Raw genomic sequence first — 23,204 nt, 5'->3', positions numbered from 1 at the left:
GCAAAAGTTAGCAAGGCCTGGTCTTAACTGAATAAGTCAAGCATGGTAGCATATGCCTATAATTCCAACTACTTGGCAGGCTAAGGTAGAGAAGGATGACAGTCCAAGACAAGCTTGAGTGGTAGAGACAGAGACTGCAGTTCAAGCCCAGATGAAAAACAAAACAAAACAAAAAACGGGGGGAGTGACTTTGAAAGACTCCATGAGTCCATCTCTACTGGGGGCCAGAAGCAGTAGGACCTGCCAATCATCCTAAGTGACACAGGCAACAGAGCTTGGTCCATGTCCAATATCTTCCCTCATCAATAACTGGGGTGGGGGAGGGTAAAAAGGACTGGAAGTGTGGCTTAAGTGGTGGAGCAGCTGCCCAGCAAGTGGCAGGCCCTAAATTAAGTCCCACTGCCCCTCACAGAAGCAAAGCATTTAGTATGTTTGGCACACGGTACTGTCTCACAAATGTCTACCATCATTTATGCATACTTTCCCTTTTGTAGAGGACATTCTTGGGATTGGAACTCAGGGCTGGATTATACACTCAGAGATCACAGCAAACTAGTTCTTTAAAAAAAATCAGTATTTCTAGAAGTTAGTTGCCATATAATGTCTACAAATTTAGCCTACATGTTGAAAAACTCATTTCCTATCTCACCTAGTTATTGAAAACTTCTTGTCTCACCTAGTTATTGAAAACTTCCTGCCTCACCTAATTGTTGAAAATTTCACTTCGTGTATCCTTTAATGAAACTGACCCTTTGCTATAGAAAGTAGACCAGGTTAGAACAATCTGTAAAATATTCTCATCTCTGAAAACATGGAAATATAAACGTGTTCATGCTTTGAACATGTATATTGAATGTGGCCCTCAAATAGTAATCATCTCTGACAGATTTTTTTCAAAACCATTTTTTTACAAAATAGTTTCTGAGTGGAAAGAGGTTAAAATATGACAAGATGTTCTTAAATTTATATGAATTTTCAGTACATATCCTTGTATGATTTTCAGTAAAAGTTACTCAGCATTTATAGGTTCCAATCGTTAGAAAACCAAAGCATGGAATGCAAATATCTTAATTTCAGAAAATCTATTTGAAAAGAAAATTCCATTCGTAGTCTACGAAACAGGAATTTGCTCTTCTGGGTGAATGTTACAAGAGAAAAAAAAAACAATAATGCTAGTCATTTGTATCAAGAAGAAAAGTGATAACTTCAATGCAATTTCCTTAAATCTTGCCAGACCCTTGTAGTCCAAGACTGCTACCTTGTATGAATGGCTGAATAGAAAGAGCTCTTGAAGGTAAATAGCGCTCAATCAGAAACCACACAATTCACATGGCTCAACGGGAGGCTCTTTCTTTGCCAAATTAATCCAAAAAATGGTTAACTCCCCAGTGAACTCTAGCAAATGTAGGGAGCCCAGAAGGAAACTTTTGCCTACTGTGGTGGGTCCGATTACTGGAAATTCTAATCCGGAGGTCATGGGTTTCGAACTCACATAAGTAGTAAAATGTGCATTGCAAATGATCTTGTGGAGAAACTCCAGGTCGGGTTCTATCATATGACTACGGAGTAGGTTCTATTATAACATTGCCCTGATTATGAATAGTTAAATGATAGTGTGGTGGATAGTCAAATAATAGATAATTGTAATTTATAGATTGCATATTTCTATATTGTGTCCCACAATGTAGAGTGAGGGTTTCTAAGCAGGCTGAACCTGAAGGAATTGTAAAGCTTTTCCACATAAGCCCTTTTATATCTGGTATAATTGGTTCTTTTTAATTGACTTCATTGTTATTATAGAGGTGATGTACACAAGGATTATAATTACATGAGTCAGGTAATTAGCATATTTCCTTCCTTCCTCTCTCCCAATCCCTCCCTCCCATCTCCACCTACTGGTTATGTAGTTCACCTCCACTCTTATCCAGTGAGCTCCACTACTGTAGTTTTTTACCCTTTTCCTCTGGAGCTCTATGCCTTCCCTCCCCCCTCCTGAAGGTAGTTATTTGAATGCACAATACATAAAAGACAGAATCATCAAAAATTTAAATAAAATCTCGTTTCCATAGTTCAAGATATATCTTGAAATAGATAATTTTATGTAAAGGCATTGTGCCTTTGTGATTCTCTCCCAAGGCTATCTTCTTTAGCTCTCACCATGTGTGGAGCATCTAGAATCCTATAGAATTCATCACACTCTGGTGCATTTTAATCCCATTTTCGCATATCAGAGACAACATGTGCCATTTGTCTCCCTGAGCTTAGCTTACCTCGCTTAACATGATTTGTCCTCATTCCATCCATTTATTTCCCTGTGAATGGCATCATCCTCTTTTGTTCTAATGGCGTGAAAAATTCCATTGTGTGTTGGTATCACATTTTGGAGAATCCCTTCGCTTATTGTGTGTGTGGGGGGGGCAAAGTTGTGCAGCTTTCATTCCTTCTTAGCTTACCAATAGAACAGCTTTGCTAAACATTACTTGGCCCTTCATCAATGGTGTTTAAGGGTTGCCACCCCTCTCCCCCCACATTTTAACGTTACCTTGAGGCCTTTGGTAGATCTCTAAACATACGTCCCTATTCCCCAAAAAGTTGAAATTCCCAATCACTGGGGAAAATGGCTACCTGAGTTTGGGACTCCTTTTTCTCCGGGGGTGTGTATGCTTATGGCTATCGTAACCCATCCAGGGAGAAGCTAGAATAGACTGCAGGAGGATTCCTTTGTGACCCACCCCCTACTGCAGATTTTTACAGTTGTCAGGGAGGTGAGAACTTCAGGCAGCAGGCAGGCCTCTCTCTTTCTCACTCGATTTTTTATTTTTTTTTATTTTTTTTCTCTCTCTCCCTTGGTTTCCCAGCAGTTTCATGTGTCCCCCTTTCTGCCCCTTCCTTCCAGATGCCTCAGGAACAGTTCCCACACCACCGGAGTGACATGGCCAGCGCAGAAGGGCCGCAGGTATACAAAGTGGGCATTTACGGCTGGCGGAAAAGGTGCCTGTATTTCTTTGTGCTGCTCCTCATGATTTTAATCCTGGTGAACTTGGCCATGACCATCTGGATTCTCAAAGTCATGAACTTCACAATCGTAAGTAACGCCCGTGTGCACGGCTAATGTTTCTTCCTTGCTGGAGGGAAGGGCAAACGTGAAGCAAGAGGGTGAAGGAATGTTACACAGTCCAACAGTGCGATTCAGGCAGCAGCCTGGGGTTTGGATCCAAAAGGATTTCTATCCAGCTGGAATATGAACATTAAGTTCTGTCTAATTGCAATGGCTGTTTTGATTGTTTAGTCGGTTGTAGGGCTTGAACTCAGAGCCTGGGCACTGAGCTCTTTTGCTCAAGGCTTGCACTCTATCACTTTGATCTACAACTCTACTTTGGGTTTTCTTATGGTTAATTGGACATAAGAATCTCACCAGCTTTCTTGCTTTGTAATGCCATCCTCAAATCTCAGCCTTCTGAGTGGCTAGAATTTCAGCAGTGAGCCACTAGCCTCTGGCTAATTCAATGTTTTTGAGACTGGTAATCTATCTAGGAGTCATTTTGTCGTTTAAGATGTCTTGATTGATTTCCTTACTTCTGATAATGGGTTTCTGTATCCTGTCCTTTTCCAGTAATTTGAGTTAAGAATACAGAAAGAACTTGAATACATTCAAAAGTTTTTTTGCCTATTTTTGTAGCAATTATAAGAGGTTTCTTGAGGCCAAAGCTGAAATACTTGAGTGAATTGAGGCTTGAGCATGCTCTCAGAACTTGAGCTGTCTAATTCACTTACCTGTCCATTGCTGTGGTTCTCTGAATTTAGGGAAGAAAATGTTTCTTGCTACTGCATAGGTAAGATGGAAATGACCATAATCTAGCTGTGGGAATCATTTTGTGGGAATTTGTGTGGATGCTTTTTTGGAAAGGAAAAAACAATATTCTTGCTGTCGATTTAAGGTCATTGTATAGACTGGACATTTTCTTGTTGCAGTTCATATTAAAAACACCCGAAAAATAAATAACTATTGGTATTTTTTTTCCTGAAGTTCTTTCCTTAGTGATTTCAGTCTATTTAAGTCATTCAACTTTACTAATGAAGAGAAAGTGGGCAGAATCTGTTGCCTCAAGAATCATTTCTTGTCCTGATGTGAAAAGTTTTGTATTTAGATTGGCAATAAAAGAAAACTCCCATGTGATAAAGTACACTCATAACCAAATGAACTGTGAGAGTTTTCTGTGCAGGACCCCAATAGGATTATATATACTTGTATGAGGTTTGTTTCTCTGTGGTTGCTCTCTGCCTACTCTCACTTTGTCACCTTTGAGCCATGTCTTGTGAGTCCCTTTTATCTCTCTCTCTGGAGAAGCCCCTCTTCAGTGCTCCTGTGACCCCTGGCAGGCTGGAAATCTCTCATGAATTTCCCAGATGGACTGACCTTTTAGAGAAGAAAGGGGCTGCGTATTTTGTACGCATGGGACGGTCCATCTCACAGAGTAGGGTTTCTTGATGCCTGGTTCAATGAAATCTCTAAACCAAAGTTAGAAACAGTGCTTCAGGCATCTGAGTGGCTCGTGTTGTAATACTTGTGTTGAAGCTAGGAAGTGCAGTCATCAAAAGTCACTTTCATGAGATAGAGTTCTATCTTAGGGGTAAAAACAGACGAGGGGGAGAGAAAGAGCGAGAGAGGCTTCTGCATGCAAGCATCAACTATGGAAAACTGTGCCAGTCAGTGCCAGTTTCCACAGAGCCATATAGAGCCCAAGCCAGAGGGTTGGAGGGTATTAATGCCTGTGTCTTATTTGGACTCAGTTAGACCTGTTATGAAGTTGGACAACCTTTATAGACACATATAAGAGTGTTTGATGAGGGGAGAGAGGCATGGTCAGATAGGAAACGGAGGAAAGTGGCTGCTGAGGATATAATGAGGTGAGGGGAAGTTTCTTGAAGTCTAGCCTTAAAGATCCTTCCCACCAACAAACAGGGCCCACCGTGGCCAGCAAACAACCTGCATGTTCTGTAACTTTTTTTTTTTTTTTGCTAGTCCTGGAGCTTGAACTCAAGGCCTAGGCACTGTCCCTCAGCTGGTTTTGCGCAAGGCTAGTGCTGTACCACTTGAGCTGCTGCACCACTTCCAGCTTTTTCTGTGTATGTGGTACTAAGGAATTGAACCCAGGGCTTCATGCATTCTAGGCAAGCACTCAACCACTAAGCCACATTCCCCGTCCTGTCCTTGGGCTTTCTCAATGCTAGTGCTCTACCACTTGATCCACAGCACCACGTCAGGCTTTTCTGTGTATGTGGTGCCAAGGAATCGAACCCAGGGCTTCATGCGTGCTAGGCAAGCATTGTACCACTAGACCATGCTCCTGGCCCGCTGTGGTGTTCTTAAGTAGAACTTTCAAAACATAGATTAGAAGCAGAATGCTAGGGACTCTCATCTATAATCCTAGCTGCTAAAGAGAAGGAGATATGAGAATCACAGGTCCAAAGCTAGCTCAGGCAGGAAAGTACCTAAGATTCATTCCTCTAGTTAGCCAAGAAAAAGTAGAAATGGAGATGTGGATAAAGTTGTAGAGAAGAAGCCTTGGTGAAAAGCAAAGGCACAGCACCCAGGCCCTGAGTTCAAGTCTTGGTACCAGGACAAAAAAGAAAAGAAAAGAAAAAAAAAATATATATATATAAGTATTTGAAATGCCACTTCATTCTGTCCTTACATGAGCTTGGAAGAATAACGTGACATTGAAGTACTAATCTGTATGAAACCAACTATTTCGTGTAGTTTAGTAAATTGATTGCCAAAGTGGAGAGTCCTTGAAGCTTTACCAAACCAAGCACTCGCAGAGGTGAGAATCCCCTCATTATTAGCTATAATTGGTACTTTGTCACACTAATGCCTTCGCACAACTAAAACTGAAGCGCGAGGAAATTTGTCTTGGCCTGCAAGTTAAAAGCATACTTTCCCATCAATTACAATATAAAACATAGAATTATATTCCTACTTCACAAATAGTAATTTACAGACAATGAAGATTTTTTCAAGGGAAGAGAAAGGAAAAAAAAAGAAGCATGAAGTCTGAATCAGTGTTCTGCAGGAGACTCTGAGCTGGGAGGGCAGAGGAAATCAAAGTGGCAGCAGGTCAGTGTTTTACGCAGAGATGTTTAAAGATTGTTAGCTGGAAAGGGTGCTGGTGTTGGATTACATAGAAACTGGAGATATGGAAAAGTGCAAACAATCAGGCCTCGCTATATTGTGATTACCTTTTGCAGCTTTACTATATCATGGGTTTATATACATGTATTTATGTATAGATACATGTACATAGAATATATATGTGTATATATACATATATATTTTCTAGCTGATGCCCTCTGAATAATCTATTGAAGCTAGAGAGGATGTCTGAAAGATGTTTTGGGGGACATGTAAGTACATCCAATGTTACATATTTGGAATTTTATTTTGTGACTACACTTGAACTCGGCGCCACCCTCCCTGAAAGCAAAGGCTGGAGGCAGGAGGAAGCAAACCTTGTTTCAGAACTACATCACAAGACCTAGCAGTAAAGGTGTTTTTACAGTCCTGAACTAACAAAATATCCAGGCTGTGTAAAGAAAGAATTATATGTCTTCCTAGCCGCTGGTGGCTCATGGCTGTAATCTTAGCAGTTCAGGAGGCTGAGACCTAAGGATTGTGGTTCAAAGCCAGCCAAGGTAGGAAAGTCCCTGCGACTCATTACCACCAGAAAACCAGAAGTGGCACTGTGGCTCAAAGTGGTAAAGTGAGCACTAGTTGTGAGCAAAAAGAACTCAGGGACAGCATCCGGGCCTCAAGTACAAAAAGGAAACCTGAGGAGTCGTTTCCTCAGATCCACTGACTTTGGGGATGACGGAGTAGAGGTAGAACAGGTGGTGATCCAGCTTTGTTTGGTATTGCAGCTACTCTGGAAAACCTCTCCAGAGCAAGGCCAGTGAGGCGCTCTCTCCACTTTCATAGTCTCAGCCCTGTGCCTGGCAAACCATTGGGATTCCTCCCGTGGCATTTTGTTTTACTTTGTTTGCAAATTACCTTTTTGCCTGGATGTTAAGTACCTACATGATAGTGCTTAGTGCATGGTATGTCTTCAAATTACCTATAACAGTATTACACGAGTCTCCTGACTCCCTTAACTCTCTGCGTTCACTAGAATGATCATGGAAGACATGAGTGTTGATTTGTTGAATAGAACTTCCTTTATCACTTTACTGTAGTCCCCGGAGGTAGGTGCCCACGTGAGCTGTGTCTCATCAATGAGGCAGAAGCCCTGAGAAGCGCCACCACTGCCCAAGGTCACACAGGGAGCCAGTGCCAAAACGAAGATGAGCCTTTGCCAGAAGTCCAGCCCTCAAGTCTTTTTCCTCATCAACACACAGTACTGCCCCTTTCCCAAGAGCCATTTTTCATGAAGACAAATTGAATTTGTTCAGTGTGATGTCTTCCGGCATGATTTATTTATCCTCCAGGAAGATTAAGATCCACTGAGGGTCAGAAGAAGGCGCCCTAATACTTGTAGATTGGACACACTATTAAACAATAGAAGCCAGAGAAAAGGGCAGGTGTGTACCCTAACTCAGGATCCTGGCTTTTTATTGGTTTGGGAAAGAATCAAGGAATGGCGACCCAGTCAGAGTAACCTTTTATGGGGGCTGGAAGCCACTGGCTAGGTGTGGGTGATCCTTAAGCCCTGGGGACCCCCAGCCTTTGAGAATGAAAACCTTCCTTGGTCCTGGCCTCCCTCTGGAGGCCCTGGAGGAAACGCCACCAGCCTGTCTTTGGAAGACATATTTGCAAGCCAAGGTTCCATGTGCAATTGGCCATCTGCTGGCAACTTCAGTATCCATGTACCTTTGACGTTGGAGGCAGGAGTGCAGGTCCCCTCAATTCCTGACCATTCCCGTCCTAATCTCTTGTTCCACAGGGGAATATGCCACCTCAGCCAGAGCTGCATAACCAAGTATGGCCACACACCTCAACACACACCTGCAGAGCTCTGGGGTTCTTGGTGTACCGGTACTGGAGCTTAAAATCAGGACCTGGGCTCTGTCCCTTAGCCTTGTCACTCAAGGCGGGCACTCTGGTCTTCGAACCACAGCTTCAGATCTCAGCCTTCAGAATAGCTAGGATTATAGGTGTGAGCCACCCATCTACATTTGATCTTCTATCCCTCTTACCCTTCCTGTATTTTCCTCTTTTCTTTGTGCTCCAAGCTTGAGCTCAGGCAACCCTCTCATATATTTTTTGTCCTCTCTGTCTCTCCCGTTGGGCTGTGAGTTCTAGAAAAAAAGAAATACATCTGAGTATCCACTGAGACCTCTGAGCCCCAGGCCCAGTACAGAGGAGATACTAAAGACATGTTTACAATGAATAGAGCGAAGTTATGAATAGCCTGTCACTTTAAATTAAAATGTATCAAGATGGGTTAATAGAGCTTTCTATGGGCTTTAAAATGAGGCATTAGTTGATTTATTAGGGTAGACAGATCATAAATAAGATGAGTGCTTGGGTTTGATTGTGGAGAGGGATTTTTTTTTAAATACAGACACTCCCTCGCCATGTATCCAGTACCTGCTACATTTTAATTATGTGAAAGGAGAAGGGTAATAATGGAGTGTAAAAGCTGGGGCCTCCTCCTTAACACACGGCCTTGCTCAGCAAATGTGAGGAAGCAATCTTGTTGGCTTGCACTGTATGAAGATTAAGGACAGATCCCCACCTCTCCAGGAGACATGGAAATATGGTCTCTGTCCTGTGACTCTCGGCCACCTGTCCCCAGCTTTCCATTACCCAAATCCACCTACTTGCCAGATTGCCAAAAAAGTTATTTTTATAAGCACCATAGAAATTTTATGTTTAAAAAAGAGCTTTAAAATTCATCTCATTGCATGGTTGGCCATAGAGTGACTCTACTGTCATGTCTGGTAGGAAAATATTGAGGCACTATGTACCCGTGCAAGAATGAATGTCAATTGTCAGAGCAGGATCTGAGGATTGGCTTGGTAATTCATACCAGTGGATGTGAGTCACAACTCCAGTGAGGTTATAGAATGTTTGGGGCCCTCCCTTTGCCTTTAATTATATTTCTATTTGTCATCTTCTTTTTCTCCAGCAACAAGACTTGAACTCAGGGACCTCGCACTCTGGCTTCTTTTTTTTTCTTAGCTCACAGCTGGTGCTCTATCACTTCAGAAATGCCTCTACTGTAGCTTTCTCATGATTTGCTTGAGATAAAGTCACAAAGTTTTCTTCCCCTGCCTGGCTTTGAACTGTGATCTTCTAGATCTCAGCCTCCTGAGTAGCTAGAATGATATGCATGAGCTACCAGCTCAATTACCAGTATTTCTTAAGCACACATTGGAAACTAAGAATTACAGTCTTTTTAAGTCTGAAACTTTATTTTGTATTGTTACAGGGACTTGGCTTTGGGGCCTCGATACTATCCCTGATTCCTGAGCTTTATTTTCTCAAAGCTACTATTCTATAAGCCACAACTCCACTCCTAGCTTTTTGGTAGATAATTGGAGATAAAAGTCTCAAAGACCCTTCTGGCTTTGAAACATTTGAAACACAGTCTCAGCCTCCTGAGTACCTCGGATTACAAGCATTAGCCTCCAGAACATAGCATCCCCCCCATACACACACACACACACTTGAATAGCTTCCACTTGAACAGCCAACTCCTAGCGTACGAAGGAATATAATTTTTGCACTTTCCAACTTTACATCTATCTTAAAAATTATCCAAGAAGCATCAGGGAAATCCATCTGGTACTAGAAACCTTTGCAAAATGACTCAAATGATGAATTAAACCTTTTAAAGGGAGAGCAGAGAAAGCAGCCTGCTGGTGGGCTGGGAACGGAAGGGTTAAAATGCCTGGGAAGCCTGGGCCAGGAAGGTCCTGGTGAGGAGAGCTGGGCCTGGGCTGGAAAGGCAGGAAGGGATGTGAGGTTGACACTGTAAAGTCCACCAGGAGGCAAAAAGCACTCTAGAGAGGTCAGCCGGAAAAATTTGAGTTCCAATTAGAAACAAATTACTGTGCATCTTCATCCTGTTATTTTGCTAATACTGTGACCTCTGCTGCTCATTAGAGTTGTCACACACACACACACACACACACACACACACACACACACACACACAAAATTATAGTTGTGGTCCCAGCATTGAAAATAATTAGAAAGTCCTCACAGCTCCCACATAGATGTTCTCTACATAGAACTCTTTGTACCTGTGTGGTTCTGTTACTCTGAACTCTGAATAACCCCAAAAAGCAGAGTTGTAAGGAAGGGGAAAAATACATGCCAGAATATCTACTTTTTTGTAAGGTGGGCTTGAAGTCTGGAGCCCTGCACCCTTGCAACGTGTGTTTTGTTTTAGGCTAATGCTCTAGCACTTCCAGTTTTTGGGTTTTTTTTCCTGGTTATTTAGAGCTCGGAGTCTCTTGGATTTGTCTACCCAGACTGGCTTTGAATACTGATCCTCAGATCTCAGCCTCCTGAGTATTCAGAATGTCAAGTGTGAGCCACTGGCTCAGTCTCCTCTAAAGCAGGCAGGCACGACACAAAGGTAGGAGGGGAGTTGCCAGTCTGAAGAGGAATGTTCACTACTGAGAATTTGGGGCTCAGTCCTCCTCCAGTAAACATGTTCTTTCAAATGATAAGAAAAGAATTGGGGAGATTTTTCCATTAGGTTTTTCTAGAGACTCATTCGTAGAATTTCTAGGCTCAAATGGATATGGAAAAAACAAAAATGCCACTCTCCAGGTGGGAATTCCAATGAAATAACACTAATGTGTCAGTTCTCGGTCACACTGGCCACAGCCACCCACCGGTGCCATCATGGACAGAGAAGACAAACAATATTTACAGCATCCCAAAAGTTCTTTCTTTCTGGTAGAACTGGTCTAGAATCTCCCAGGCTACTTCTTGGACCAGCCATGAGGGGCTAACTCTGCTCAGGAAGGATTGTTCCACTCAGCCAGAGATGGCACTAGGATCTCCCATGACCCCCTGCAGCTTCAAGAATTGTCATTATTCCCGGAATAATGGCTCCAGTGGTGTATGTCTGTCACTCTAGCTATTCAGGAGGCTGAGACCTGGGGGGGGGGGGGGTCTTATTTGGAGGAAAGCCTGGCTAACCAAGTTTGCCGGACAATGTCGCTAGGTTAGTTAACCAGCAAAAAGCCAGACTGGAAATGTGGCTCAAATGGAAGAGCCTTAACTATTAGCCTATCTCTCTCTCACCCCCCACCACACACACACAAAGACCCTGAGTCCAGACTGTTGTCCAAAATGCAAATGTCTCGGAGGACGCATGAGAAATGACAGTCTCCTAAAATGCACTAAGTCCCACGGTCTCTTTCGTGCCCACTTCCTAGCACACACTACTCCTTGATGCCAGCTGACACCGTGGCTCTTGTGGAATTCACTGAGAAACTGACTTCTCTGTGTTCTGGGAGAAACGTTATTGATTCACTTCCCTCTTATGTGGACAGATTGTGTTTTGAACTTGAGAGGTAAGGAGACCTCTCTATGAGAAGACTTAATTGCTTCACAGCAAATCCTCTTAGGCTGGATTTCCTGGCTCATTCTTTGCATTGGACTCTGAAACACACACAGTTACTCAGGAATTGCAATGCTAACTGACCTGGTTTGCATGAAAAGGAGCAGCGTAAAGTAGCAGGCTTTAGAGATGACAGGTGTGGGTTCAAACCTCTGATCTACTAGAAGCTGGACAAGCAGCTTACTTTTCTTTGGGTCTTGTGTTGCTCCTTGTAGTAATAGGATTCATAACTAATGGAGTCTTAAAAAAAATCCTGGAGTGCTGCTAAAGACCATCTTGGCTCTAATAATTAATATTTTATCGATACATAGTGTTCCTGGCTCCACTGATGCATGGCACGGGAAGAGACTGGCCTAGAAGGAAGCATACAAATAGATTATTCGTTGTGTGGTGTTCTCGGAAACACAAGATGGTGAGGGTTGGATTTGAGTGGTTCAGGTTGGGATAGGTCCATGGGTGTGTCTCTGGAAGAATGAGACGGGAGCTAGGGGTGTTGATTTGGGAAACTTCAAATGGAAACAAAGGCATGGAACAGTCATTGTCAGTGTAGTAGAAGGAGGAAGGAGATTTCCATTTCTCACTTCTCCAACGCAGGTGCACGCCCCCTAGGCTACAGTCAATGAGGAAACAGCACTATGCTTAGGATTCTGCTCTCCTCATTTCATGGTAGCCTGGTCCTTTCGTGATGGCTGCCCATTTCTTCTGGCTTGTTTCTGGTTTGTATGTCACAATGCTTACTTCAGTGGTTTGAAAATCCCGTTCCCTTTGTGATTCCCAGTAGCTGATCTGTTCAAAGCCACGTTGCCTGTCTCTGAATAAAGTTTGGAAGTTCATCTATGCTAGGAAAAATGGTGTCGACACAGTAATTGCTAATTTCAAGGTTACAGCCTCTGAGATGACCAGCTGAGAAAACTTGTTCCAGAAAGGGGAATGAGTTAGGAAAACAACACTCCATTTGGGTTTTGTTCTTGACGTTCCCAACAATTTAAAAGTATTGTAAGTGGGCTCTAGACTCTTAACTAAGGGAATCACAGTTATCTATTAATTGCCATTTCTGATTATTTCCATTTAATTAAGGGGTATGCATGAGAAAATGAAGGGCAGTCTAACTTCAAAATGTGGTTGGTTTTATGAGTTGGATAATTGACTATAATTTCTGTCTGTAGAGCTTCCCCTAAATTGTTTGTTTCTCCAGAGGATTCCAAAAAGTATCATTTTTTTTACCTTTTTTCACTTCATGGGGAGACAGGGTTTTCTGATAAGAGCTTCAGTGTCTTAGTGTTCTCCACAAAAATTAAAGCTGACTTAGTCAAAAAAAAATTGTTATGTTGGTGAAATTATTTTACGAGCATAATTAATTTCAGTTAATTGCACAAATGGCTTTCCCGTATAACCCAGCTCACTGCTGACCTTCACATATCAGATTTCAACAGCTCAACATTTCCTGCTTTCCTCTGGACATGCAGAATCCAAAAATAATTCTTTTCAGAATTTGAAAACACAAGGAATTCGTATCTCTTCTTCCCTTTTTGTTACGCCTTTGTCATAAAACGAGTCGAGATTGTCTTCCTTTTCCGCTCGGCATTTCATCTTCTGAAGGTTGCAAGAAAAAAAAATAAAGAGTTGAGTAGACCCACCTCACTTTTGATGAAAGCCAGGGAAATGACTAATATGATTTGGGCAGGTTCTATAAGTTCTTATGTTGCCTAGCCCTTTTCCTTCTGTTTGAATGACAGCTCAGATTACATTGATCAGCTCCCTGTCAAAGACAATAGCTATTATCTTTACATCTCCTGGTTATTTCCAGGATTTCTGCTCCTAAGAAGACAAAGAAGAACCTTACACAGATAGAGTGAGATTCCTATGCTATATAAGCCTGTGCCTTTACAGGCATGTTGTGCAAAGTAGTATTGAAACACAAAGAATTACTACTCGATTGGCAATTCAACCTTTTTATTCACTTTCTTACTTATGGAAGGAACCTGGTGAGGAGATCACATCTTCCAGAGGAGTCAGGGCATGTAGAAAAGCTTCTCATTTGCCCAAAAGTCTTGAATGGAGCCCCAGTGTTAGCCAGGGAATGTGTTCATGAGCATTGGCTTGAGCCTTAGCCCAGGGCCTCAGGACTGAGACCCATGGACTGTGGGCTATGTAGAATATAAACAAACATTCCAAGAGTTAAAGAAGGGGCCATCGCGGGAAGGCTATGGAATGAAGCCCATTGGAGACCATCAAATAGACCTGGGAAAGCTGGGATCCAGAACAGTCAGAGGCCTGGGGGGAAGCTTTTGACTTTCCAGTGACTCTTGCCTCGCTGTGGCCATTGGCGGTAAACGGTGCCATCTCCACAATGTTCTCCCCTGCTTGTATTTTCTCCAAGGTTCATTAACGCCCAGTATTAGAGAACCGATTCAGAAGGAGCATGGTTTAGGCGCCTCTCTTATTATTAGCTCCCGGGCTTCACGTACTTTAAAATGCATGGTGCAATCCGTGGAATATTGAAAGAGAATGTGGCACTTTGTAAAATTGGCTTTGGAGTCAATGCATGGATTTTAGTTGCAAACTAAAGTGGTGATGATATGAATTGCAGGGTGGGGGGGTGTGCGGGGGGAGATGAAAACTGAACACCAGAAAAACCCCTCTGCCCACTTTCTGGGCTGCATTTGCCCAAAAGCAGTTTAGAAAGGAGAAATCAAGTATGTGTCCTGACTTTCAAAGGCTCTGTGAATGTTCATTGCCTTTTTAAAAAAAATTTTTTTGAGGTTTGGACATAGACCATAGAAAGGTCATTTTCCCTGTTTGAAGTCAGCCTCCCTCCCAGTGGGGGATTTTACTCACTTCCAAGGATAAGAAATAGAGCCTGGCTATCACTGGTGACAGGATAGGGCTTCAAGAATAATGAGCCCCTCTTCCTTCTCCCTAAAGACTGGTAAAGCCGAGGTCCACAGTGGCTTGGTATCTTTTTCTAAACAGCGCTCTTTACCATTTTCTCTCTAGAACTGGGTAGAGGCTCATCCCTCTGAGTTCTGATCTGGGACTTGATCATCAGCTGTGTGACCTTGGCAATTCTGCTCGTCCTCTCTGAACACCCTGATTGCATGGCATCTTGCAAAGGCTCCCTGGAACCCAGAGATGGTGTAAATGGCTTGTGCTGCAAGCCATCTCGCCACATGCCAGCAGTGAGGGGCTAGGGTTAAGATAGTGACTTCCTTGACCTCTCTGGCCCATTCCACTGAAGTGTCAAAAACAGAGCAGTGACAGAAGCCCTTCTTGAAACATGGCTGGGGGAGGAGATTTCATGGATTTTGAGCTATCTGAAAGGATACATGAGCGGTATCTGCATTTTACATATGTATATTCAAAGATAGCATAGGCAATGCCATGCCACGGGATCTTTAGGAAACTCATTTCTCTTTGGATCCCTCACTGGTGCCCAATTTGTGCCCAGTTGGCACAGGAAATACACATATGTGAACTAGTCCATACAACACATTTCTACAAACACAAGCATCTTGCATACACACACACACACACACACACATATACATATCTGTGCCTGGATTCATGATTTCTGTGTATTAATACACGTGTGCAGACAGACACTCATAAGCTAATAAAAGGCTTCCATCTCCCTAAAGCAAGTCAGCTAGAGACAGAATAGAGCGTACCTTGTCACACCAGCAATGCAGTTCCTGTATACAAAGCTCTGTGAGCCAGAGAGGGTAAGGAGGAGATGGACGCAGCCATTCACAGCGGAAAACATTATGCTTTATGAATTTTATGTGTTGAAGGTGTTACAGACCAAATCGTTCTTGTCTGTGTGGAAGAGACCTGGAGAAGTGAGAAGGGCCCACGGTGGCTGGCATGGGCACTGTAAAGGTACCCAGAGAAGCCTTTGCTGAACTCACTCTATGCATGGAGGTCACAGGGAATGTATGGAGAAGAGCTACCCTACTGAGACCAGGTGCTGTACTGAGGGCTTGAGAAGAGTGCTACACTGGGCCGGGCTCTGCTGGCTCCTGATTATACTCCTAGCCACGCAGGAGGCTGAGATCTGAGGATCATGCATCGAAGGTAGCCAGGACAGACAAAAGAGGCAGGTGTCTTTTTGTTCCTGACGATGCGTTGCTCGTACTTTCTGGGCCTCTTGTCTCCACTTTGAAAAGTCATCATTCATTTGCTTAAGACCAGTTGGCTCCCTGAGAGTCTTCCAGGGCCCAAATTGCTCTGATGTGCCGGGGACTGACTCTGGGCACGAGAGAGGCCAGACATTCCACAAAGATCATTCGTCTCCTCAGAGAAAAGGGGTATGGGTATGTGATTTATTTTTTCTATTCTGTCCCCTCCCTTTGGTCTTACAATTGAGTTCTAAACATAACCACTAACTCCTAGGAAGACAGTTATGTATAAGCCACCCACGCTTCTAGATAGAAGCGTGTCTAATTGACTGCAGGGGAACCCAGAGACGGGCAGATTTGACCTAATATGGGAAGAAATCCCACACCAAGACTTCAGGGGATGAGGGGTAGTGAAACAATACTCAGCCAAGCTTTCTGGCAGGAATGTGTTAGGAGACCTGTAAGGTATGGGCAATTGGGGGGTCATTTGGTTGAAAGTAGTTTGAACAGCATAATATCCCCAGCATTTTGGCCATTGTCCTCTCAGCTCCCAGAGGCAAGGGAAGGGATGAGATCGTAAAGATTCCAAAATGTGTGTGTGTGTGTGTGTGTGTGTACACGTGCGTGTGCGCACATGCGCACTTAATAGGTGCCAGAAGCTGAAAATGACTAGAGGATAGATGGAGGAGGGGGGAGTAAAGTCTGCCTAGCAGCGCCCAGCAGAGAAATGCCAAATGGGCTCTAAAATGGCAATAGAAAAGTTGGCTCCGCCCACTCGCCTCCAAGCGCCTTCTCCTCACAGCCATGCTTCTGGCCTGGAACTACCCAAAACAGTCGTAATGTCTCCAGTCACAGGAGCTATTACAGGTTGTCTAACTTGGTTCACTTCTCTTCAGCCCTAAATTGTTCAGGACTCAGCATTTCACAGCTGGCCCTCAGGGGCTCCTGCCTGGAAACCAGCACTGGTGACCTTGGAAAGTGGATTCTTTACTAGACCCGGCTCCATGGGGTGCAGAATTCCTTGTCAACCCCGCCCAGCAGGGGAATGTCATGTCCCCACCCCTAACCCCAGGCCTGGCCACCTGAGGCCATGGAGGAACAAGGCGAGGCCCACAGTGCTGAGGCCTGGTGGCAGAGTCTCCGATGTGGCAGGTTGGACCTCTCACCATCCCCTGTGTGTCTCTGGCAGCTGATGAATGATTTATGCACTTGAGTCATTTATGATGTTGTTATGCCATCTGGAAAGAAGTTTCCAGTCAATGTTGACACTAGCGTCCTGTTGTCACCCACCCCTGGGGTCAGGTTCACTGGCTTCCAGCACTCCTAAGACTTCTGGGAGGCTGGGGACACATTTCTGTCTCCTGTATTTCCATGCCAGTGGTCAAGAGAGATCATTTTATGCATTCATAAAACTGAAAAAAAAAAAAGGAAAGGGACATTTTCTGAACGAACAAAAGAGCAACAATGAGTAGAATATTTAAAATGTAGACAGAAGAGCAGTGTGCATAGAAAACTAATGGGATTTATCCTTTCTTTTTTCCCCCCACTTATTTGTCGCCCAGCAAGTTGATGATTCATGAAAAAACAATGATTTCTTTTCTCTTCTTGACATAGAGTTACCAGCTCCCGTTTCTATTTTTACCCTGCCCTTGGCCTCTGGTGTGTCTTTCCCTTATTTGGGAAAACTTCCAGTGTATTGATTGCATTTTTCATCCCTTTTGCCAGAATTTGTCTGTGTTTCCACGTGGAGGGATTATTGGGAAGGGGACTGAGAAGGGTGAGCAAGGCGTCTTCTGGAGTTTGGCTCGTGCTTTGGTTTGGGTTTGTATTTTGTATGTCTTTTGGAATCATTTGTATATGGGAAAAGATAATTGAGTCCCTGAAGTCTTCAGCCCATTCTGCTCTGCGTTAGTTTTCACACACAGTCACACTTTTTTAATCCCACCTGATCTCAGATGACAATCCCGTGTGGACGTTAGCCTCTAACAATCTGTGCTCTCAAAACCCATGCTGTCAGGAAAATGGGTTGCCATTGCTTGACAGCATTGAGAAGCTCAGGGCATGAGCCAGTGGGAATGCTGAGGGGGAGAAACCCGAGGTCTCTACCTTGAGCTGGCTCAACGGTATGAAATGGTCATAGGAAAGAGCAAAAAAGAGAACATGACCGGTTATAGAAAGAGACATCTCATTGGAGATGATCCTACAGGGATAGCAAAATAGTGTGTAGTATTTCTGTCATCTAGAACCTTCTGGTCTCTTGTCTATTAGTTGCTTTGCAGTATATCCTGGCATAGCTGTGATGTCATAAAAAAAAAAGTGAGTCTGTGGTTATTGACGGTGTTACACATCAACTCTCTCCAGTCTTTTTTGAAACTGTTATGGCTCATGCAGACATTCTTCCTTCATTTTCTTCCCATACCTTTACAAATGTCACCTCCATCTCCCTGCAGGCTGCTCTACAATACTGTATGTTATTCCACCTAACATGTCTGGAAGAATATTTCCCACATGCATACATCTTCCCTCTGTGAATTCCTTGAAGGCAAAGGTAAACAAGTTACCCAGGAAGTGTTGTGGGGCTGAAAATTATCTGCTGTGCTGGAAAGAGGTGGAAGTTTTTCAAGTCACAATCGGCATTTTCTTGGGATGGGGTCATCATTAGCCGCTTATTAGCCGTGGAGTATTCCGAATGAGTTTGTTCCTTCTCGGTGGGTCTCTCTCAAGCTTACAGAAAGAACTCTGGACCCGTGGCACTTCTTCCTCCCTCCCCCTGTGCTCTTCAAGCCTTTCTAGAATGAGAGTGTGTTCCCCTTTTTTACCTGTGTGTTTCCACCTGAGTTCTCTAATGAAGACGACATTCAGTAAGATGTAGGCGAATGTGGTGATCTGTCTCTTCCTTTCTATCACACCAGAGGGATGAAGGTGGCTCTTGATGAGAGCTCATCTAGCTGTACAGACATTAGAGTGGGTTTTATTTGTATTGGTCTTAACATTCATCTCCTTTTAGGTAATTTACAGAGAAGAGGGCCGTTTTCCTCTAAGAGGTCGCTGCAAGGGGCATGCTTGCCAATCTAGCCACATTTTCAATTTTTTAAAATTTCCTCCTCTCTAACCTCTTTCATTTTTTTGCACTTTAAAAGAAAAGACATGATCTCATATTATTTTTATATCTTCCTTCAGTCGATGCTAATTTTAGTTTTAATGTTCTCACTCTGTATCCCCTTTCCTATTGATTTGGTAAGCGTTACCTTTAATCACTTAAAAGTAAGTAATGCATTAAGACCGCCCAAGGCTAGTCTATATTTGGAGGGAGAAAGAGAGAGAGAGAAAAAAATCACTCCATTTAAGTATTAATTTAAAGAGAGTCTATTACACATTTTACTTTGGAGGTTCACCAGGATTCTTTCCATCTCTGTGAAAGCATTTATTACCTAGGAGAAATTAGGCCCAATTTTAGACAATACCACTCTGAGGAAAAACTTCCCAAAGTTTCCACAGTGCCAGGTTAAATTATAATGTTTAAGATGCCTTGAACTTCAGCACTGAAATACGGTGAATGAAACGAAATTGTGGTTAGAATACCCACTACCTGACGTGAGAACCTGGAAAGCTACTTAGTTAAAATAGGCACAGAACTGAGTTCCTGGCTTGCTACTCACCCAACCCAGCAGTCAGCTGGGAAGGCTGAGATGAAGGAGGAGGGCAGAGGAACCAGATCGTGCTGCTTTGGGGGGAAAGGAGGAATTGGACCCTTGGACTCCTTTCACCTTTGCATTGCAGACAAAGGTTATAGAAAGGAAGTAGTAGCTAGCAGCTAGAGGTGTGTGTGTGTGCGTGCGTGCGTGTGTGCGTGCATGTGCGTGGAGCTGACATATTTAGGTTGGTCTGCGCAAGGCAGAAACTGATGACAGAATCAATAGGAGGAAAAGGTTGATGGCCTGGGGACAGAGAAGGATGGTGATGGTGGTGGCATGGTTAACGGAATGCTCAGGACAAGGAAGGGACAAAAGTACCCCAAGTCCATGTGAGGTCAGTCTTAAGTTTATTTATTTCTCTCTCTGGAAGAGACATACATGTTGGATTGAAGGGGTGCCTGGCCTGGACATGGTAGCACCAAAGTCCTCATGGAATCCCAAGCCTTAGCTTGGAATTGGTCACTGGGTGTGTGTGGGGGGGGTGGGAATTCCTATATATCCTATATATATGCCCTATATATATATAGGATATATGATATATAATGTAGCCTATATATTCTATTATATATAGTATATCTTTACTTTGTCAGCAAGTAGTAAAGATAGGAAACTCAAACCTTTTCAGTCTCAGATTTTACTTTGGGCTTATGTAGTACAGCTACAAATGGAGAATCAGAGCTGATTACCATTGAAAAATAATGACAGAAAGGTAAAAAAGTCAAGCCACTCTCTAGCTCTCCAATGAGATATATGTATCTTGAAACAATGTTAACAATGAAACATTGTGACTCTACCTGTCATCCTAGCTGCTAGGATGGTTCTCCATTCAAAGTCAACCAGAATAAGAAAGTCTGCAAGACCCTTATCTCCAGCTAATCACCAGAAAGATAGCCAGAAATGGAGCTGTGGCACAAAAGCTCAGGAACAGTGCCCTCAGGCAGTGAGTTCAAACCCTAGAACTCCCCTTCGCCCCCCCCAAAAAGAACCAAATACAGGCACATATACATCATAGAGGGGAAGAATGTATATAAACTTGTATTTTAAAATATAAATCAGTGATAAATCAATGTTGTGGGGATAATGAACTTAATACCTACTATTTAAATTAAACCTTGAGCTAATTAGTCTAATTAATTCTTCTGATGAGCAGCTGACTATTGCCAGTGTTTTTCTGAACCTTTTAGAGTATGGTTTTAAATTTGTAGGGAGTAATTTAATGGCAGTTAACAATGTTTGTTTACACGACAAAATAAATCTGAAGTTTTCACGGGGCTGACACTCCCGTGGCACTAGGGAAAGCATTCTGCTGCTATGTTTCAGGCTTGCCAGCTTCATATTCCTGCAACACCGTGGGTTCTCATTAGAGCAAAACAAAAATAACAGCTATTGAATAATGGTGAACTCTAGCAAAGTAAGATTAAAACACAAAAAAGCAGGAGGCCAGGTGCTAGAAGCTCACACCTTTAATCCTAGATACTCAGGAGGCTGAGATAAGAGGATCAAGAGTCCAAGCTGGAAAGTCCATGAGTTGCTTACCTCTAATTAACCACCAGAAAACCATAAGTGGTGTGGTTGATCAGAGTGGTCAAGGGCTAGCCTTGAGCCAAATAGCTTAGGGACACAACCCAGGCCCCCGAGTTCAAGCCCATATGACTGACAAAGAAAAAGAAATAGAAAATCTTAACGAATGGTCCACTGTATAAGCTGGTGTTGGTTTTAGCATAGCCATGGTTTACTTTGACTTTCCTGTGTTTAAAGCCACGCGTAGAATGATGAGAGTCGCCTCCCCCCCCCTCCCCGCTCTGCAGTACGGAGTCTGTTCACATTTTGCCTTTGTGGCCTTGGTTTACGTGTCGAACCCTGCTATGCTTTCATCTTCTGAGGAGACCATCATTGCAAACATGGGGTGTAGATCACCCTTGAACTTGGGGGTGTGGGGGGGTCTCGTTCATGCTTCTTTAAAGTCTGGAGAGTGACCACATTTAGAAAGGCCATCCATCAAAAACATTGCACTATTTGTCCAAATGTTTAGACAGCCCAAGCTTGATCACATTACGTAATTTGTTTTTTGTTGTTGTTGTTTTGAACTCAGGGCCTCAAGCTTGCTCTACCACTCGAGTCACACTTGCAGGCCTATTTGTCTACCAACTAGCTAGTCTTGGGTTAACTTTGTCCAGGTTGGCCTCCACTGATAATTCTCCTGTTTCTGCCTCCTGTATACCTGGGATTACAGCTACATACTACATACCATCACACCCAGGTATTCATCCATTCACTTGAAGAAAGTCATAGCATGTATCTCGTGTGAGCTATTTTGTCTTTGTTCCTGCTAGAAATGGTAATACTCAACTAGCAGATGCCAGCGTAGCTGGGAAATAATGGCTAAGGCAGGTTACATATGGTTCCTTCTACTTCCTAATATGGAATGGCATCCCTCTCTAATCTACTCTGAACTTCCGTGTCCTTCACTGCAGGATCAATGCAGTAGTAGTAGGAAATTGTGAAGGTCATAGATGGATTGGCACCAAGGTGGTTCACAGGCAGGATGTGGCTTGAATTCCAAATTGCAGTTGTAACCAAGCAGTGAGGCAAAGTGGTGGAGAGCCCTTTCCTCTTCTAGGTAACAACCCACAGCACATGGCTCTAGAGACTGTGTTCACTCTTTAGAGGAGGAATAGCAAGAGTTATCTTTAGGCTGGTCCTGGGTATTCTGGAGCCTGAGATCTCAGGATTGTTGTTCAAAGCCAGGCTGGGCAGGAAAGTCCGTGAGACTTTTATCTCTAATTGAGTAGCAAAAAAAATAAAAATCCAGTAGTGCAGCTATGGTTCAAGTGGTAGAGTGCCAGCCTTGAGCAAAAGAAAATGATAAGGAACAATATACAGGCATTGAATTCATGCGTGCATGCACACACTCAAAACTATCTTTACCTTTTACACAAAATATGATTCCTGTAAGTGCAGTAGGGAAGGTGGTTTGGAGACCAGGAATAGAGCCATGGTTTTAAAAAAAATGTATGATACATTTCATCCATGAAGATTGGGTTATAGGATGAATGGGAGGCTTTCCTCAGACAGGCATTTACTTCTGCCTGGATGTAAATATGCCCATGAATACTTCCTTGTTTAAAAAACATTTTGTTTCATTCAATGAGGAGCATCGTTTGCTGCTGCTTATATATCTATAACTTCATTGGCAGGCCATACACACTGTAAATACAGGCAGATGGGGAGCCAACTAGAAACATATATGTTTGCCCAGCATGCATGTTGAAAGACCTTCCATGGCTCTGGCTCAGCATTCCCCAGTCCTGCCCCAGCTTCCGTTTTCTCACCCATAAAACAATCTAATGATACATTCCTCTCAGGATTGTTAGGAAAGCTGAGTAATACAATCTATGTGGAACATTTGGCTCATAGCACTCAGTGTGCATTTTTATGATTGTAAATAACTAATTGTACATTATTTCCTGAAGTTCCCATGAGTTGTTTAATCTGTACAGATATATCTTTCTGTTGTATGTTCAATCAAAGGTTCTGGAATAGTCAGGGGCATAAATACAGTGGAGGCAGGCATCAGATCCAGGTATGTCTCACTCCCAAACTCCATATTCTGGCAGGATGAGAACCGCCTTAGTCTCCAAACATTCCCTCTGCCTCTCTGTGCCTTTATCTACCCTCAACCTTTCACAGCCAAAAGAAACTCTAGCAGAACATTATGGTTGACATGTTTCGTATGCTTTAAAAGCTGGTAGATCTGGGTGTCAGTGGCTGAAACCTGTAATTCTAGCTACTCAGGAGGCTGAGATCTGAGG

General features: G+C 43.2%; 1 protein-coding gene across 3 annotated transcripts in view; it reads left to right on the top strand.

Annotated features, from left to right (window-relative positions):
• The window catches only part of Sgcd (sarcoglycan delta), a 408,119-nt gene that overhangs the window by 227,538 nt on the left and 157,377 nt on the right, over nt 1–23,204 (top strand). For all 3 annotated transcript variants that reach the window (XM_090321219.1, XM_090321217.1, XM_090321218.1), the window contains one exon: nt 2,897–3,085. In XM_090321219.1, coding sequence (XP_090177345.1) covers nt 2,897–3,085 — 189 coding nt within the window. The remainder of the gene's footprint in view (nt 1–2,896; nt 3,086–23,204) is intronic.

This window comes from Megascapheus bottae, chromosome 29, assembly GCF_031878675.1.
Source record: "Megascapheus bottae isolate mThoBot1 chromosome 29, mThoBot2.hap1, whole genome shotgun sequence".
Classification (NCBI taxonomy): domain Eukaryota; kingdom Metazoa; phylum Chordata; class Mammalia; order Rodentia; family Geomyidae; genus Megascapheus; species Megascapheus bottae.
The sequence above is the reverse complement of the archived record's forward strand: the minus strand, read 5'-3'. Positions and strand labels throughout refer to the sequence as shown.